Raw genomic sequence first — 19618 nt, 5'->3', positions numbered from 1 at the left:
CCACTGATGAACATTTTGGTTTACGAACACTGTAAACCTCGAAGTAAATGCTTCGGTTTTCAAACACACCTCACAAGTCGAACATGCCACACGGCTTCCGCTGAGGGCAAGATCCTGAGGCCTAGCTGTCGGCTGTTGATCCCTCGGTTTTTGAGTGCTTCAGAAATCGAACAGTTTTCCAGAACAGATTCCATTCAAAAACCGAGGTACCACTGTATTCTAAATCCTTTGCTGTCATTTCAACAGTCTTCACAGCATCTTCACCAGAGATACATTCCATCTCAAGAAAATACTTTTGGCCCTGGCTGGTGTGGCTCAGATGGTTGGAGCATTGGCTCGTACACCAAAAGGTGGCGGGTTTCTCAGTCATGGTATGCCGCAGGAGGCAACCGATCAATATTTCTCTCTCACATCAATGACTCTTCCCCCCCCTCCTCTCTGAAAGCAATTTAAAAAATTATAATAAACAAACACTTTCTTTGCTTGTCCATAAGACACAACTCCTCATCCATTAAAATATTATCATGAAATTGCAGCAGTTAAGTCACACCTTCAGGCTCTGCTTCTAATTCTAGTTCTCTATTTCCACCACACCTAGTTATTTCCTCCACTGAAGTCTTGAACTCCTCAAAATCATCCATGTTGGTTGTAATCAACTTCTTCCAATCTACTGTTAATGTTGATCTTTTTACCTCTTTCCATGAATCAAGAATGTTCTTAATGAGATCTAAAATGGTGAATTCTTTCCAGAAGGTTTTCAATTTACTTTGCCCAGTTCTATGAGAGGAATCATCACCCATGGCAGCTATAGCCTTACAAAATGCATTTCTTAAAAAACAAGACTTGAAAGTCAAAATCATTCCTTAACCCACGGATTAAAGGATGAGCGTCAAATTGGCAGGCATGAAAAAAATCTCTTTGTACATATCCATCAGAAGTCTTGGGTAATGAGGTGCATTGTCAACGAGCAGTAACAGTTTAAAAGTAATCTTTTTTTCCCCTGAGCAGTAAGTCTCAACAATGGCCTGAAAATATTCAGTAAAGCATGTTGTAAACAGATATGCTATCATCCAGGTTCTGTTGTTCCTTTTTTAGAGCACAGGTAGAGTAGATTTAGCATAATTCTTAAGAGCCCTAGAACCTTCATAGTAGTAAATGAGCACTGACTTCAACTTAAAGTCATCAGCTGCTTTGAGCCCCTAACAAGACAGTCCTTTGAAGCCAGGCACTGACTTCTCTCTAGCTATTAAAGTCCTAGATGGCATCTTCTCCCAGTATAAGGCTGTTTCATGCACATTGAAAATCTGTTGTTTATATAACCAACCTTCGTTAATTATCTTAGCTAGATCTCTGGATAATCTGCTGAAGCTTCTACATCAGATGACTTCTTTCCTTAAACCTCAGGAACTTCTGCTGGCATGAAAATTTTTTTCTGCAGCTTCCTCACCTCTTAGCCTTCAGAGAATTGAACAGAGTTAGGGACTTGTTCTGAATTAGCCTTTGGTGGGTTTTTGTGTGTGGTTTTTAAGGTTTAAAGGAATATTATGGCTGGTTTGATCTTCTATCCAGACCACTAAAACTTTGTCCATATCAGCAATAAAGCTATTTTCACTTTCTTATCATTCGTGTGTTCACTGAAGTAGCACTTTTCATTCCCTTCAAGAACTTTTCCTTTGCATTCACAACTAGGTTAACTGGTACAAGAGGCCTAGCTTTTGGCCAATCTTAGCTTTCCACATGCCTTCCTTACTAAACCATTTCTAGCCTTTGATTTAGAGTGAAAGACGTGCTGCTCATCCTTTCACTTGAACACTTAGAGGCCACTGTATGGTTAATTGGCATAATTTCAATATTGTTGTATCTCAGGAAAAAAGGAAGCCCAGGGGAAAAGAATAAAGACAGGGGAGAGCTGGTCAGTGGAGAAGTCAGAACATACACATTTATCAAGCTGTCATCTTATATGGGTGTGGTTTAAAATGCCCCCCAAACCATTACAATAGTAATATCAGAAATCACTGATCACCATAAAAAATATAATTAAAAAGTTTGAAAGTTTGAAAAAATATAATTAAAAAGTTTGAAAGAATTACCAAAATGTGACCGACATAAAGAAATCGCACGGACGGTCAAGCCAGTGTGCCTCAGTGGCTAAGCATCCGATCCATAAACCAAGAGGTCCCCTGCTGGATTCCCAGTCAGGGCACATGCTCAGGCTGCAGGCTCAGTCCTCAGTAGGGGGCGTGCAGGAGGCAGCTGATCAATGACTCACTCATCATTGATGTTTCTATCTCCCTCTCTCCCTCTACCTTCCTCTCTGAAATCAATACAGATATGTTAAAAAAAAAAAAGTAGAGACAACAGACTTGCTCAACAAAGGACTGCCACAAACCTTCAATTTATAGAAAAAAGTATCAAGGCACAAAAAAAGGGGGGGGATATTATCCAGAAAATGATGTATGCCTATAATAAAGTTCATGAAATCTAAATAGAATGCCATAAAAAAATAGAAAGTGTTTAGAAAGTTGTGTCTTCCAACATGTCATATTAATTGGGGGGGGGGGAGGAGAGGAAAACAACAAGAAAATTTTCCAAAAAAGGTAAAGCAAAGAGACATAAATAAAATATGAAAACAAAGACAAAACACAGATGACCAATCTAGACAATCCAATATCCAAAGAAAAATACAAAGTTACATTCCAAAATGTTAATAGACATTTGAAGGGATTTGAGATGTTTTTTATTATCTCTTTTTATTTCATCTTTAGTAAAAAATTAATCTTACCCAAAAGAGGTCTGGACCTTGCCTCATCTCCTGGGATGTGATCTCTAGGAACAGTGTTTTTGTAAATTTCGGGACCTTGGGGTTTCTGGGGTACCTTTGTTTACCTGAAAATTGCACCTGGAAATGTTCTAAAAATGTAACTATGTTGGGGGCTTTGGGTCATGCAATACCCATTCTACCTCTGGAAGGGCTAGAAACTAAAGATCAGTGACATGTGCAGTCAACTATATCTTCCCTAGTTGATCAGGTGAGCTTCTCTGATTGGTAATACTCTGCATATTGTCACACATCATTGCCAAGAGGTTATTAACACTGTCCATGATTCTGGGGGAGAAAACAACAGGAAGCTCCATGCCGGGAACCTTCCCGGACTCCATCCACCCCATGCTTTGCTTCCCTTGGCAGATTTCGATCTGTATCCTTTACTGTAATAAACTAGAGCCAAGAGTATGACACCTTTCAGTAAGTTCTGTGAGTCCTTCTACCAAGTTAACGAACATTAGGGCAGTCTTGGGAATCCCCAAACTCTGCAGTTGGTGTCAGAAATGAGGGCAGTCTTGTAAATGGTAACCCATACCTTAGCGCTTTTCTACAATAAATATATATAAATTGGGTAAAAATAAGTTTCTAAAAAAATTACTCACCAGACATTATGTAACTAAAAAGTTAAAACTAAATAAAATCTTATTTAATTCAAGAGTTTGCCATACAATTAAGTGCACGCCATCATTCCAAGAATCAGCATCCTCCACATTTTAAAAACTCAAAAAACGTACTCTTTCATTGAAAGCTGGTATGTTGGAAAGTAAATTAATAACACTCTACCATTTAAAACAATTGTGTTTGACTAAAGAAAGGGGTTTGCATTAAGTGTCTGCTTAAAGTGAAGAAATAAATGTTGACTAAAAATTGGGGAGGAAGAGAATGTATACGTACTGATAAACACTGCAGTATTATCTATCACTGATGGCTCTTTCACCTGACCCACTTTTTTATCAAAGTAATCACTTAAAGTCTTTGAATGTGGATTACTAATCTTTCATTTCAAATGTGATTACCAATGAAAGAGAAAGTGAAATTTAAATTAATTACTTTAAGTACTTATCAGTTAATTCTAAGTGTGAAAACAGCAACCCAAATTGTGCACTGTTGGTGGGAATGTAAACTGGTAGAGCTACTATGGAAAACAGTATAGAGTTCCTCAAAAATTAAGTACAGAACTACCATATGATCGAACAAATCCACTTTGGGTATTCAGTCAAAGAAAAGAAAACTAACTCGAAAAGATATATGCACCCCCATATTCAGTGCAGCATTATTTACAATAGCCAAGATATGAAAACAACCTAAGTTTCCATTGTTGAATAAATAGAATTTTTTAAAGTGATATATATACAACGGAATACTACTCAGCCATAAAAAAGGAAATCTTGCCATCTGCATTAACATGGATGGAACTTGAAGGCATTATGCTTAAGTGAAATAAGTCAGACAGAAAAAGACAAATACCCAAATATCGTAAGATGTCACTTATATGTGAAATCTTAAAAAAGGAATTTTTTAAAAACCCACAAAAAACAAACTTATAGACAGAGCACATAAGTATGGTGGTTGCTGGGGGAGGAGGGAATGGATGAAGGTGGTCAAAGGGTACAAACTTCCAATTATAAAATAATTAAATAATATACAGCATTGTGACTATAGTTAATAATACTGTACTGCATATTTGAAAGTTGCTAAGAGAGTAAAACTTAAAAATTCTCATTAGAAGAAAAACATTTTTTAACTATGTACATGGGTAACAAATGTTAACTAGACTTACTGTGGTAATTATTTTGCAACATATACAAATATTAAATCATGTTGCACAACTGAAATTAATGTTATATGATATATAACATAATAATATAAAAAAATTAAAATATGGGAAGATTAAAATAGCAGCAGTCTAAAAACCAGGAGTAAAAAGTATTCCAAGATCACCCTGGCAGGTGTGGCTCAGGTGGTTGGAGTATCGTCCCGTGCACCGAAGGGTTGCGGGTTCATTTCCCAGTCAGGGCACATACCTAGACTGCCGGTTCGATTCCCAGTTGGGGCACACACAGAAGGCAACCAGTTGATGTCTCTCTCTCTCTTTCTCATCAATAAATAAAAATTTATTTTAAAAAAAATACTTGAGAGTTTCAGCTCCAACATGTAAAAAGCTTGGCAGTTGTCACTCTCACTCTTACAAGAAAAAAGCTAAACAAACTGAAAATCAATGACTTTCCTTAGACCCATCAGAGAAATGAGGACACAGGGCAAACCACCACTTCAAAATATGGAGAGACAGGCATAGTCAGAAAGTCACATTTACTAGATCACCTCCAGTAGAAACCACTAGAGCCATAAACTGGGAGGAACATTATTATCAGTCTCCCAGAGCTGTCATAACAAACTGACACAATCTAGGTGACTTAAAATACCACACTGTTCTCTCACAGTTATAGGTTTGAAGGCCAGAGCACAAAATCAGGGTATTCAGCAGGGTTGGATCTTTCTGAAGACTTCATGGAAGAATTGCTCTACATCTCTATCTTGGCTTCTGTGAGCTTCCAGTAGAATCTCTGGAATTCCATGGCTTACCTAATTCCAACCTCTGCCTCCATCTGCACATGGCCTTCCCCTTATATATATCTCTGTCTCAGATCTCCCTCTTCTTATTTCTAAACCTAAGATGACATCATGTTCAGATCTTTAGTTACATCTTCAAAGATTCTATTTTCCAATAATGTTGCACTCATATTTTACCAAGAATTCGGACTTGAATATTACCATTTTGGGGACAAAAAGTCAATCCACTACAAACAAATAGTAATTTTAATGAATTCCTGGAGGCTGTGGGTGGAATATCATGAGAATGGGAAACTTCTGGGGACTGTATAGGAGGACCCCACACTTTTATGGGTTTTACTTCCAGGAACCCCATCAGGTTCTCACAGTGAAGAGCCCAAAAAGATGTCTTTGTAGTTCTGGCAAGGGGGAAGGAAAAAGTAATCACTGTGAAATAACTAAGAACCAGAGCATTCTCCATAACAAAGACCTACCCTCCAAGGAAATGACTTTATCAGGGACTTATCCCACCTGTGGAATGGGCATTTCTCAGATTCCAGTCCCCTCTTACCATCCTGTCTCATGGGGGTTGGCGGGGGGGGGGGGGGGAACGGACAGTGAGGGGGGAACAAAGACTAAGAAAGACTTGCAGTGGTCACAGTCCCAGGACACAGATCCACTAAAAGTTTGCAATTTAATTATAAGATTATAGGATGCTTCCTCTCCTCTACACCTTACTATCACACCAAAGGAGCTCTAGCATGATAAGAGTTAATTACTGCTGAAAGAGTTGCACAATGCAGATACTGAGAAAGTTCTTAGGGAAACCAAAATGCAGCAAAAAAGACAAAAACAAAGACACTAAAGGAATCTGAAGCCTCTGGCACCTACAGCTAGAGCAAATATTAAACAAAGTACAACTCCTAGCCAGATTAATATAAAACCTTACATTAAAGACCTATCTACCTCAGCTCCTATTACCTAATACATCATGTCCAACTTTCAACAAAAAAAACTATACATCATGCTTTTAAGAGACAAGACACAAAGACAAAGTAAGCATCAGAGCTGGACTCAAACATAACATATTTTGGAATCAGACAGGGAATTTAAAATAACTATGACTAATGTTATGAGTGATAATGGAAAAACCAATATGCGAGCACAGTGGGTAAGGTAAGCAGTTATGGAAACTCTAAGAAATAATCAAGAGGAAATACTAGAAATCAAAAACACTGTAACAGGAATAAAGGATGCCACTGCTAAGTTCAACAGCAGACCAGACACTGCCATGCACAGAATCAATAAGTCTGAAGATAGGTCAATAGAAGTTTCCCAAACTGAAATGCACAGAGGAAAAAATAATTTAAAAAACAAACAAGCAACAAAAAACAAAACATCCAATAACTGTAAAGCAATTTCAAAAGATATAACATACCCGTAATTGGAATGCCGGAAAAGGAAAAAGGAGGACACTGAGCAGGCTAAATTGAAGTCTACACCTAATCATACCATATTCAAACTACAGGAAACCAAAGAGGGAGAAAGTCTTGAAAGAAGTCGCAAGATTAGAAACACCTTCCCTAGAGAAGGACAAGGGTAAGAATTCCATCCAGCTTCTTTCTCTTCAGACACACTCAAGCAAGAAGGGTGTGAAGTAAACTAAAGTATTGAAAGAAAAATAACTACAAACTTAAAATACTATATATCAAGCAAAATTATCCTTCGAAAGTGAAAGAGAAATATTTTTCTCAAACAAAAACAAGAATTCATAGCCCGCAGAACTGCTATGAAGGAAATGTTAACAGAAGTTGTTCAATGATCTTGCCCACCTTTTCATTTTGAGTGCTTCTGTCTTTGCTGATTGTTATATAAAGACCTAAAAAAAATTTACCAAGTTTATACCAAAGTATTTACTAACAAGATAAAATTATAATTATTTTTCTGAGAAAAAAATAATTAGTGTGGGATATGACTGATTAAAAAAGAAGTAGAAATGTCAGAATGTGGGAAAGAAATCATGTAACAGTCCTTCGGAACTTTTTTCAGATCATAGAGCTCACCAAAAAGCAAATAAAAGATATAGACCCTTTGGCCAGAAGAATTCCATCATAAAGGTCTGTTTAAAATTTTATGTTTAAAACTGACAGGCTTCTGAAATGTTTCCCCATGTCATTTCTGAGAACTTATCACATCCCCAATAATTATTTGTTTTCCTTTTGAGCTTTTGACCAACAGCATTCATTTATCTGTGAAATACGACTTGTAATCTTACTTATCTCTAAAGGTAAGCATTCTAAACTGAAAGAAGAGCTCTCTTATTAAAGTCAACTTATACTTTCAAGTAACAATCCAAATGCCATTCAAAGGCTTCAAATTCTCTAAAACACCAGTAGGCCAAGTACCAAAAAACACATTTTATTTAGAAAACAGAATGAAATAAACTCCAGGCCTATTACATGCAATCCACTAAACTGAACATATTTTTCCATTAGAAAACATACTTGTTATTTAATTACAATCACTAATATCTAATACAGAATCAAATAAGGACAAAAAATGATTTATCGAACCCTGAAATAGTACAATTCTTTATAATTCATAATTGCCTAATATTTTAAAAATATTTTCATATATACTTCTTAGATCACAACAAAGCTATAAGGTTTACATTCTAAAACTGCACTGTCCAGCTGGTAACCACCAGCTACAGATATTTACTGAGCACCTAAATTGTGGATAGTCCAAACTGAGATATTATATAAATATAAAATACACACCAGATTTCAAAACGAGGGAAAAAAGTGTAAACTACCTCATTAATAACTTTTTAAATTGCATATATGTTGAAGTAATATATTTCCCTTAACCTAACATATCCAATATATTAAAATTAATTTCACCGGTTCCTTTTTATTTTTTAACATAGCTACTAGCAAATTTATTGGTATGTGATTTATCAATTCAGTATGCTTCAGAGAACACAGGTATACCTGCTTCACAGCACCTACTGAAGATGGTATAACTTTACAGTTCAACCAACACTGTTCAAGTTATTTAAGACAAACTTTTTAAAGCAAATTGATTCTTAATATCTGAATTTATTTAACATGATAAATGGGAAACAGGGAAATCTCTCTCATCTATAAAACACATAATTTTTGCTTTATTTACTAGAAGCATGTAATATCAATGTAACATACATGGAATAGGCAATCAGCAGACCCACCTGACAAGATACTTAATCTCAATGACACAAATATCACTGATTCTCTACCAAAGGGACTTAGGAGCCACAATGAGTCAGAAAGAAAGGATTGAAGAGTGTCTTTCTAAAATGATAGTTAGACCTCATCCACCAACTTGAAACAGGAGCTCCAATTAGGCAACATTCTGTTAATCTGGTTTAAGTGGACATATTTCAATATATTTAAATTTTGTATTAGTCATTAGACTGGCCCCCTCTCCCCAACTACTCCAAATTAAAGTATTATTGACTCATAGACTTAGTGAACACATAGCAGGCTCACAATTTTCTATTACTTATTAAGAGTGTTAACAAATTTTTTGAATAGAATAAAATAATTGATATGGTTTCTGACATCAGTGAGTTCAGGGCAAGTAAGATCATTACATATGAAATGAAGAGAATAACAAGAGAGTTTTTCTTTTGGCTTTAAACTAGGAGCTTCTAAATTATAAATTCAAATGGGTTTTGGCCCCTTCCTTTCCAGCTCTAGCCCCAGACACTGCAGCCATTGCAACGTTGATGCTCAAGAAGAACTGGATTGCCATTTATGAACTCCTTTTTAAGGAGGGAGTAATGGTGGCCAAGAAGGATGTTCACATGCCTAAACACTCCCAGCTTGTAGACAAGAATGTGCCTAATCTTCACGTCATGAAGGTCATGCAGTCTCTCAAATCACAAGGCCACATGAAGGAAGTTTGCCTGGAGACATTTCTACAGCTACCTTACCAATGAGGGCATCCAGTATCTCCTTGGTTACTTATCTCCACCTGCCTCCTGAGATCTTGCCTGCCACTTTGCCTGTAGCTGACCTGAGACTGGCAAGCCAAGGTCCAAAGGTCTGGAGGGCAAGGGACCTGCAAGACTCGAAGGAGGGGAAGCCAACAGAGACACATACAGACTACAGGCTAGTGCTGACAAGAAAGCCAAGGCCAGGGCTGGGTCAGCAACCAAATTCTAGTTTAGAGATGGATTTGGTCATAGATATGGTCAACCACCTCAGTAAAGGTAGAGGGATTATTTTGTGTTGAATATTTAAAAATTTAAAAAGATAAAGTAAAAACTTTAAAAATAAGTAAGTTCAATTGAGTTTTATAGAATATAAGGAATATAGGAAATTTTTGTGGCAAAGTTTTTACATTTCCATTTGACATTCATTCTGAAATTCTGAACTCTCAACAGATATATTTTCATTATTTAAGGTAATTTTCTTAAACTGCTTCATAAAGTGTTTGATAAGAATGGTCTGCCTGGCTGGCGAGGCTCAGCGGTTGAGCCTCAACCTATGATCCAGGAGATCACAGTTCAATTTCCAGTCAAGGCACATGCCCAGGTTTCTGGCTCAATCCCCAGTAGGGGGTGCCCAGGAGGCAGCCAATCAATGACTCTCTCATCATTGATGTTTCTCTCTCCCAGTCCCTTCCTCTCTCTGAAATCAATAAAGACATATTTTAAAAATAATAATAGTAATTGTCTAATTAGTAGGTAAGTAAAAATGAAATTTTCATCTTAAATAGCGCGTACACATGCACAAGTGCATGCACACAAACACATATACGCACTCCAAAACAGCAAGACAAAATACTGAAGGCATGCTTCACTCTAAAGACTCAGGGACAGGAGTAGAAAAAAATTTCTTGGCTACTGCCAAGTACTCACTATGTGACTGGTCAAACTAGAGAGAGATGAACAAATCTTATTTGCCTTCCAATGCAGGAATCTATATCCTGATCTTCCTTATGCTTCTCCTAGTACATCTTAAAGTATCTAACTTGGCTATAGTCTTTTAATGTACTACATATTTCCTCTCTTGTTTGGATTTCCAATGATTTACTTCTTAAGTTTTATTCCTATCACAACATGGTAGACCATCCCAGCACATTCATGACACTCATCAACAACTGGAGGGAAGGAGCGGCAGGAGCATTTATACCAGTTTCCAGGGGTTGTGAAAAGTTTAAAAATCCAGATGATTCTAATAACATGCCCAACCCCCAATACTTCTGTAAACTACTTGAGGCACTAAAACTTGTACTTGTCCTAATTCCCCTAATGTCTAGCATGGCATTAATTACACTACTCACAATAGCCCAAATTCGTCTTGATTAATCTCTCATCTAATGCTCCTTTCCTTAACGATGTGATAGAGCCTCTCTCTCTTTTTAAAAATATATCTTTATTGATTTCAGAGAAAGGAAGGGAGAGGGAAAGAGAGATAGAAACATCAATGATGAGAGAGTTGTCATTGATCAGCTGCCTCCTGCACACCCCCAAATGGGGATTGAACCTGCAACCCAGGCATATGCCCTGACCAGGAATCAAACCTCGATCTCCTGGATCCTAGGTCAATGCTCAACTGCTGAACCACACCCAGCCAGGCGACAGAGCCTTTCTCCTAATGATGGTGGTAACTGTTCATTACTGTTACTATACTTAAAAGTATTTTTCTACTACAAACTCCTAGTGATTAGATGCTACACAGTCGCTGTCTTGCAATTACCTTAACATTGAACCATCCATCAAGAACCTGAGCTGACACTAAAATAGACATTGGAATTTAGGATCCCATGTTAGTCATCTCTGTCTTACAAATTAGTTGAGAAACAGAATTGGATCATGATGGGAAGTTTAACAAAGTATAAAACTTTGAAAGATTATGAAATGCAAGTCTACTGAAGGCATTGGAAAGGATTGACAGCGTAAATTTTAGGAAAGAATGAGTCCATAACACTGCCTTATCTGACACTGGTTCAACATTTTAGGCTAGATATCAATTTAGAATAATGAATTTTTTAAAAGGAGAGTTTCTTCTTAGAGTAAAAGCTCCTTTAAGTGCAAACAACTGGTAAGTATGTTTTCAGCTGAATGAAAACAATAAGACAGTAGAACACCCAGGCACCTGAGACCTTCAGAAACTAACAAACAAAATCCAAAACAAAACAAAAGTAATGTCAAATTTAGTTCACAGGAGGAAACATTTAGGAGCCCAGAGGAAAATGCCTACCTCACTTGGGCTAAAAGCCAAGATTATGACTGAAAAATGAAAGTATTGCATATAGCAAAGTCAGGTCGGAAAAGCCCTAGTAAGATTATGAAGGAGATTCTATCTGCTTAATGGTGGTAAAAAATGACTCTATGAACTAGTTTGAACATCTATCTAACATAAGCCTAAAATAAAGCTAGAGGGAATGAGGTATGGAAGTGTAAGGGAGGACAAGTACAGTCTACCAAAAAAACCCCAACAAGTACATTCTACCAAAAAAACCCCTTTCTAATAGGTGCTTAACACCACTTCAGTGAAATCAAGGACTTTCAAGTTTCTTGTGCCTTACTTGCCTGTTTATTGTTATGTTGGCAGTTAAAAATATTGTGTGCTTGTTTCTGAAATTCAAGGGTGTGCTGAAACTTAGTAATCTGCTTTGCCTTGGGTCTGAAAAGAGATGACTCAGGTGAAAGAGAGATAGCAGCAAACAAAAAGCAGACATTAAATACCTGGGACCAAATAAACAAAAGGGAGTGCTAAATTGTGACCAGGGAATATCCTCAAACATTTAGATAGATGATCTCATTTCATCCCACTTATCCAGGACCATTTATATCACATTTATAGATCCAACTACTGACTTAGACAACTAATGTGATCCAAGACAAAAAATATATAAGATCTACAGCTTAGGAGTCCAGCATCTTGTCAACTTCACTGCTTGGCTCATCTTAAATAATTCCAATAACCAAGCTTATCCTGGAAACAAATATCTACCTTGTATCTCTCATATGAAACCTGTATCCTGTCTGGTTTCGCTTCCCTGAGGCTAGCTCTTCAAGGCCTACTACCAAACCCCACTTCTTCCCTTTTCCCCCAAGATGCCAATCTGAACTGCTACCTAGAGCCTGCTACCAACCACCATTCCACTCCCACAACAAGCTGGCCTGCTCCATCTGTCTACACACTGCCTTTTGCTACACATATCCCTCATGCTGACAGTGGGTATATATGGATGGACCTCCATCCAGATTTCCCAGGCCAGTTTTCTGGCCTCTCCCCCATCTAAAAAGATGTAAGTCCCACTTGAGGTCAATCTGCCTAGTAGCTGCATATCAAATTCTACAACTAAGCAAAGTCATAGCTCAATGATAAAGATTACCCAATTTAATGATTCATATCCAATCATATATTACGCTTTCTTTTCTGAACAGTAACACTTACACGTCTCTCATAACTTGCTTCACCAGTTTAGCTAGGAAGCAGATCTGTAGTTCTGTCCTATTTTCATCCAAATCAAGAATCATTACAGTTCTTTCCTTGCCTACCTTCAGGCCCTTGACAAAATACCATTTCTTCATTCGTGAGAAAAATTAAACATTTATCACACTTAAAATACATTTAATAGAGAAAGATATTCTATGACTAAGGAGGAGAGAAAAAAATCACAAATTTGGATTATGTATCAAAAAAATCGAGATATTTTTGATTGGCAATATGGAATGAACCCAAAGCATTTCATGCTTTATAAGTCTTTATATTAAATACTTTAAAATTCAGATCTTAAGTTAATGTAATATCACTTTATTTTGCAAACTCCTCATTTGGAGAGATACATGGCAAACTTTAGGCTAGTTTCCATAGGAAAATATAAAATATTATAAATGTGAAGTTTTACCCTTAATGTGACTTTACGGAATTAAAACTATTCAAAGTTTGAAATACCTAGAAAAAATCTGATTCTGAGGACTTACTAATTAAGGAATACAACTAATCATTTCCTAATATTCCTTTTTCACGCTCTGGATTAAATGAAGTAAATCCTTTGATTGAAAGGTGAGCCAGTAGCAGGCAATTTTCATTTGCCACTACTTATCTATATGAATCAAGATTTTCTGCAAACAGTGCAACAAAGTAAAATAAAGCAATAAATTACTCTATTATATAAGTACATACATCATTTCTAAACCAACTGTCTATTTTTGTCCATTAAAACTACCTCATAATTTAAATGTGTTCACTTGTTATATATGTGACCTTATAAAAAATAATTTAAGCCAAAAACTTCATAACCTTATCTAAAATTAGGAGACTCAGTCCTTAAAATCCACTTAGCCCTGACCAGTGTGGTTCAGTTGGTTGGACGATGTTCCCTCAACCAAAAGGCTGCCGGTTGAATTCCTGGTCTAGGCACATGCCTGGGCTGAGGGCTGGATCCCCAGTAGGGGGTGTACAGGAGGCGGCCTATTGATGTTTCACTCTCACATGGATGTTTGTCTCTTTTTCTCCCTCTACCTTCCTCTCTCTAAAATCTTCTTTTTAAAAATTCCACTTACGTGGTCAACAATAAAGGTTTACATATAGTAATACTTTGTGCCATTTGCTTTCTGTCTTATTCCACTCCAAAATGCAGATCTGAACTTCTGGAATAAGAAATAAGTACTGTTTTCTATCTCTTTAAAGCTCTTCCCAAATTCCTTCACACACAATGCCTCAAATTTACGATACATTTATGACGTAGAAACTAAAAACTGGGCTTTAGTTTAACATAAAATACATAAGTCTATCCTAATACTCGTCCTACTTAGTTTTTCCGAAACTACCAAACCTACTACCAATAATGGACTTTCTCACAGTATTTCCAATATTGAACATATCTTCCTACATTATTTTTGCAAGAATACAATATATAAATTCAATTTCTGCATTAGTACGAAACCATCTCAGTCCACTGGTCCTTTAAATACAATACACTGCTTCTAGTCAAGGTCAAAAACTGAGAACTGGTTTTTTCAAGTTGATGCAAAAATTAAGGAAATCATTTGAAAATAAAAATAACAGTAACCGGTACTGGCCCTATTCTAAGCACTTTAGAAGTATTAGCTCCTTCAATCCTCGTAACAGCCTATGAGGTTAATATTTTTAATCCCATTTATAGATTAAGAAATTGAAGAACAGAGAGAGGGTAACAGTCACAAGAGCTAGGAGACAGAAGAGCTGTGATTTGACCTTAAGCTATCCGGGTCCAGAGCCCATGGTCTCAACTCTAGCTGCACCACCTAAATGTAGGACCCATCACTTAATAGGTATCCAAACTATTTCAAAACAAAGAAATTAAAGATTTTTTCATTTTGTGACAAACCTGATAAAACACCACGTATATATTTTAAGTTGTCATCTTAAAGCATAAGAAATAAAGACTGCTGATAACAAAACCAAGCAAATGAGATTGCTATTATAAGAGGAAACTTCATTTAAATGATTTTGATAATTTTAATATGAATTAGTACGTGACCAATAAATTTAAAGTATACATTCAAATGGAAATGTCTGACAAATACCTTTCAAAAATTAGCTACAAATGCCCGAAAGTAACCAACCTTCGAAACACATTCTGGGTAGTCAAAGTGAGAGCATGCAACCAAAATAATCTGGCAACTCACCTAACCAGAACACAAAGGTGAAGTCACTAAGAAAAGGCCCCTGCACAATCAAAACAGATACTCCAATATCCAAGTATTGATACTCATTCACTTTTCTCAAGAGAGAATCTCATACAGTAGGTATGAGCATGCTTTCCACACGTGTAAAAAAATTAAGAGAACAGAGGTGGTGAAGACACTGATCTCAGTGACAAGCACACCCAACAGCAAAGCAGAAAAGTACGCCAGTCACCTCAAAATGCGAAAGAATCTGATCAACAGTCCTACATACAATCAACAGATACTGAAGGCATCACCGTACCTGACATCTGAAATCAGGACCCTAAGTCAACAAGAAGTTTAATTATATTCTGCACCCTATTCCAGATAGAAAAGAATTACATATTTGATTTTAGTCTGATTTTCATTCGAAGGGAATAAAGTGGTTCTATAATTTGATGCTTAAAGGAGTAAAGCCCTCAATTACCCAGTAAGCTCAACCAATCCATGAGAAAGGCATTCCATGTGGAAGTTCCAAATACCAAAGGTTTTACTGCTTCTGAGGTTAAGAGCGCTTCGTGTACAAAAGTCACCTGAAAGTTAAGAGGGAGGCTGGGGAACCCAAAAGTAAGAAAGCCTAAGAAAACACAGAAGAGCAGGGCGAGTGTCTATCCACACTGTGCTTAAAGCATTCCCCACAGAACAAATGTGTGGGCAGAAGGTGCCACATCAGCAGTATTCTGCGTATGTCCTGCTTCTAAAAATTATGTGTCAGTTTCATAAATCATTCATTTCGGTGAACAGCGTGTCAGTACAAAGCAGTACCAGCCGTCCTCCACAGCAACAAGCCAGAGCACCCTCTTGACTCTACGAAACCAAAATCAAGATTACCCTGACAGAACACGCTTACACCTTATGGTGACACAAACTTAGGCTTTCAGGTGGCGCACTTTGATTTTATTTATTTATTTTTTAAAGCAGCTCTTTTAAAAACTGCTTTTGATTTTTGAAGGATTGAGGGAGGGAGCTAGCGCCGAGCCCGACGCGGCACTTTATCACCACGAGCATTGTTACACGGCTCAACAAAAACTCCCTTTCCCACCAGGCTGCACCACATACTGCTCTCCCCAGATCCACACACAACTTTAAAGCACACCGTAAATAACACATAAGGCCTCGCATTCTTCCCTCCTCTAGCAAGGAAGTCTAACTCCAAACAGGAAACTGCTTCTCAAAGGGCTCACCACCGAAATCCTACGAAACCCCAACCCAATCCTCAGGGATTTAACATTTAAATGCCAACAGACTCGCCTAGGTAGAAAGGGAGTAAATAAATACTGAAGCCTCCCCAGTCCTTGGGGCATCCCTTACAAGTTCTTAGCAGCGGGGAAAACTGCCTTTTCTAACCAAAAAAAAAAAAAAAAAATTGTTTAAAAGCCAATCTCTACAAAGCCTCGCAGAAGAGAAAGAAGTGGGAAGTGCGACTTGGTGAAGTTTTTCGATCGTCCTCTCCCGGGGGGGGGGGGGGAGGGCCGGGGGAGAGGGCAGCCCGGGGCTGAGCGGCGCGGGGCGGTGGGCGAGCAGAGGCGGCGGGGCGCCCCATCCCCCACCCCACCCCCTCACCTTTCCCGGGAGCAGGAAACCCGCGGGGAGGGGAGCGCGGGAGGAAGCGCCGCGAGCCCTCCGACGAATTTCCCCGCGGGGCGAGCAAGGTGGAAGGCAGGGCGCGGAGGGGCGGAGGGGAGGGTTCGAGGTTGCGGCGCAGGGGCTCACCCCCGCCCCGTCCCTTCCCCGCGGAGACCGAGCGGGACACCGCCTTCCCGAATGAGGAGGGTCGGCCGGCCGCTGGGAAGCGCCCCCCGAGTCTCTTACCCATGCTGGGGGCCCCCTCGGGGAGAAGCCCGGCGCCGCTGCTCCTCCTCCAGCTGCTCGCGCCGCCGCTCTGGCGGCAGGAGGCGGGCCCTGCGCCCCGCTCTTGCCCCTCCTGAGCTCAGGCGGGGCGAGGAGGTGCCTCCATCAGCCCGCGGCGCTCCTCGGACAGTCCCGCCGGCGCGGCCCGTGAGGAAGAGGCGGCGGCTGCTACGGACGCCGGGCCTCCGCCGGAGCTGCGGCGGCTGGAGCGCCCTCCCCCGCGCGCCCGCCCGCCGGCCCAGACAGTGGCTTTCCCACACTGGGTGGCTCCCGCGAGGGGGTGGGACCTGCCGGTTCGTCTAGGCCGCTGGCTCCAACCCGAAGCGCCCGTCGAGCCTGGGGCCCGCCCCTCGCCTCGCCGACAATGCCCGCCGTTCCAGAACTCGACGCCAAACACTGAGGTGGAGACCCGGGGAGAGGCCGGGAAGGTGTCGGGAGCGGGGCCCTGGAGGAGGCAAATCTCGCGAGAATCCCTCGCTCCCCCAGTCCCTCCCGCCGCGCCGCGTGCGGGCTCACCACCCGGCCCCCCGGGCGGCTGCCAGGTGCGGTGACGTCACGGCCGGGGGTCGCGCGCCGCGGGCGCCCAGGTGCGGCGGGCGGCGGGCGGAGGAAGTGCGGTTAGTCCTGCGCTGGGAGGGAGCGGCTGGGAGGGAGCTTCTGCACGGTTGGTGGCTCGGTGACTACAAAGAGTTTTTGCTGATAGGCACCGCGAGCCCGCGTTGCCCCGCTTTCCGAGGCGGCAGGCTCGGGGGGACCTAAAAGAACAGCGGCGGCGAGGTCGAGGGGACCCGCTGGCTTTCCACCTCCGGGGGCCCAGCTGCTACCGGGACTCCGCTCTTTGCCTTGCAAAGTTCCTTACGCATCAGGAGCATTTCTTCGTCGGAAAAAAACCCAAAGCACGAAATAACTTCTATTTTACAGGAATACATGATTGGCTTCCTTTAGGACGATTTTTAAATCCCTGTTCTCTTTTAGAAGTATAATTTGTCACATGAGGCGGGGAGGAGGGTATTCATGATTTGAAATATTGCCAGGCATTTTTTTCTGTCCTCCGCCTGAAGAAGGGCAAAGGATTCTTGTAATCAAACAGCCTTTTTGAAGAGTTAGAAACAAGTGTAATTAATTCTGCCAGCTTTTATCCCCCTTGTCTAAGTATACCCACCCAGTCCCCAGAACATGTGTGTGACCGCAACATTTGTGGAGTGCCAGCTCCTGGGCCTAGTGCTTTTTAAGGAAAATGTCATTTAATTCTAACAATCATCCGATACTAAAACTGCCTTGTCCTTTGAAACCAGGCAGACCTAGGTTTCTGAAACTCAGCACAGCCACTTACTTTTTGAGGAACCTTCTAAGCTCCCTGAACTTCAGTTTCTTGTGTCTTTTGGAAAAAAAATCCTTACAGTGCAAAGCACAGTGTCTGGCACATTGTAGCAGCCTTCGTAAGTATCCATTCCCGCTATCTCCTAGAGGCCTGCTTTTACCATCTTCTAATTCTTTTATGGCTTCTAAAATGTTGCATATGGTACCTTTAGAAGAAGAATTGCCATTGACGATGGGAAAAGCCAAAAAGAAAAGAAAAATTTAATGTTCACACCTCAACAAAATGTACGTGTTGACTGTGTTGTATTGAAACCATAGAATATATTGTGCCTTTTTCAGTCAATAAATATTTGAGTATTATGTTCATTATTTCCTACCAAGCAAACCAAAAAAAAAAGCTAAAGCACAGCCCTTATGTTCAAGGATTTTGCATTCTAACTAGGAAGTGACACATTAACACAGTTTATTAACAGTATGAGGTAGGGAGGGTCAAATGCCTGAGAATTTAAAGGCAAATTAATTACTGAGCAAGGCAAGCTTCAGAAGGTATAAACTGAACTAAAGCTTGGGGGAAGGCAATAATTTCAGCCTGGAGGAGTCCTAGAAGTAAATACTGGAGATGGATATGCAAAAAGAACATTCCTGAGCCTTAAAGAAATCTGTGTGGCTCCAGCTGCCCATAAGAAAGTAAACCATTTCAGATTTAGAAGAATGGGGCTGGTGGGGGGCAAAAAGAAAATTCATGAAAGGAGACAAAGAATCATATAGTATATTGGAAGACAACTAAAGTCCTAGGTCTCTAGAATCCTAGACATTTCAAGAAGGCCAATGAGCCCGGCCAGGCGTAGCTCAGCAGTTGAGCATCGACCTAGGATCCAGGAGATTGGGGTTCGATTCCCAGTCAGGGCACATGCCAGGGTTGCGGGCTAGGCAGCCGATCAATGACTCTCTCATCACTGATGTTTCTATCTCTCTCTCTTCCCCTTCCTTTCCTCTCTCTGAAATCAATAAAGATATGTTTAAAAAAAAAAAAAAAAGGCCAATGAATAGAACTGAATAGAGGTTAAGGAAAACTAACAGGAGGGAAAAAAGACCACTGGATTTGACAATAAGATTACCTCTGAAAATATAATTTCAGAATATAATATAGATAGCTATATATTCAGAGTATATAACAGGAAAGTTAAAAGTCATTTAGTGACTAAGTGATAAGGAGTAGAGGCCACAAGGAGATAAGGTGACCATATTTTCTTAACCAGAAGTCAGGTCACATGATCTGACAACAAGATAAAACACTTATCTCTGGCCAGCCAAGTGGCTCAATTGTTTGGAACATCCTCCCTGTACACCAAAAGGTGATG

At 39.8% G+C, this 19618-nt stretch overlaps 1 protein-coding gene and 1 pseudogene across 2 annotated transcripts in view; one reads left to right on the top strand and one right to left on the bottom strand.

Annotated features, from left to right (window-relative positions):
* CD2AP (CD2 associated protein) overlaps positions 1-17133 on the bottom strand; it is a 91424-nt gene extending 74291 nt beyond the window's left edge. For both annotated transcript variants that reach the window (XM_016212736.2, XM_087817439.1), the window contains exon 1: positions 16899-17133. In XM_016212736.2, coding sequence (XP_016068222.1) covers positions 16899-16902 — 4 coding nt within the window. In that variant the 5' untranslated portion in view covers positions 16903-17133. The remainder of the gene's footprint in view (positions 1-16898) is intronic.
* On the top strand, positions 6531-9627 carry LOC107536882 (small ribosomal subunit protein eS10 pseudogene; annotated as a pseudogene).
* Positions 17134-19618: the final 2485 nt, after the last annotated feature.

Source organism: Miniopterus natalensis, chromosome 5 (genome assembly GCF_054644295.1).
Source record: "Miniopterus natalensis isolate mMinNat1 chromosome 5, mMinNat1.hap1, whole genome shotgun sequence".
NCBI classification, from domain to species: Eukaryota; Metazoa; Chordata; class Mammalia; order Chiroptera; family Miniopteridae; genus Miniopterus; species Miniopterus natalensis.
The sequence above is the reverse complement of the archived record's forward strand: the minus strand, read 5'-3'. Positions and strand labels throughout refer to the sequence as shown.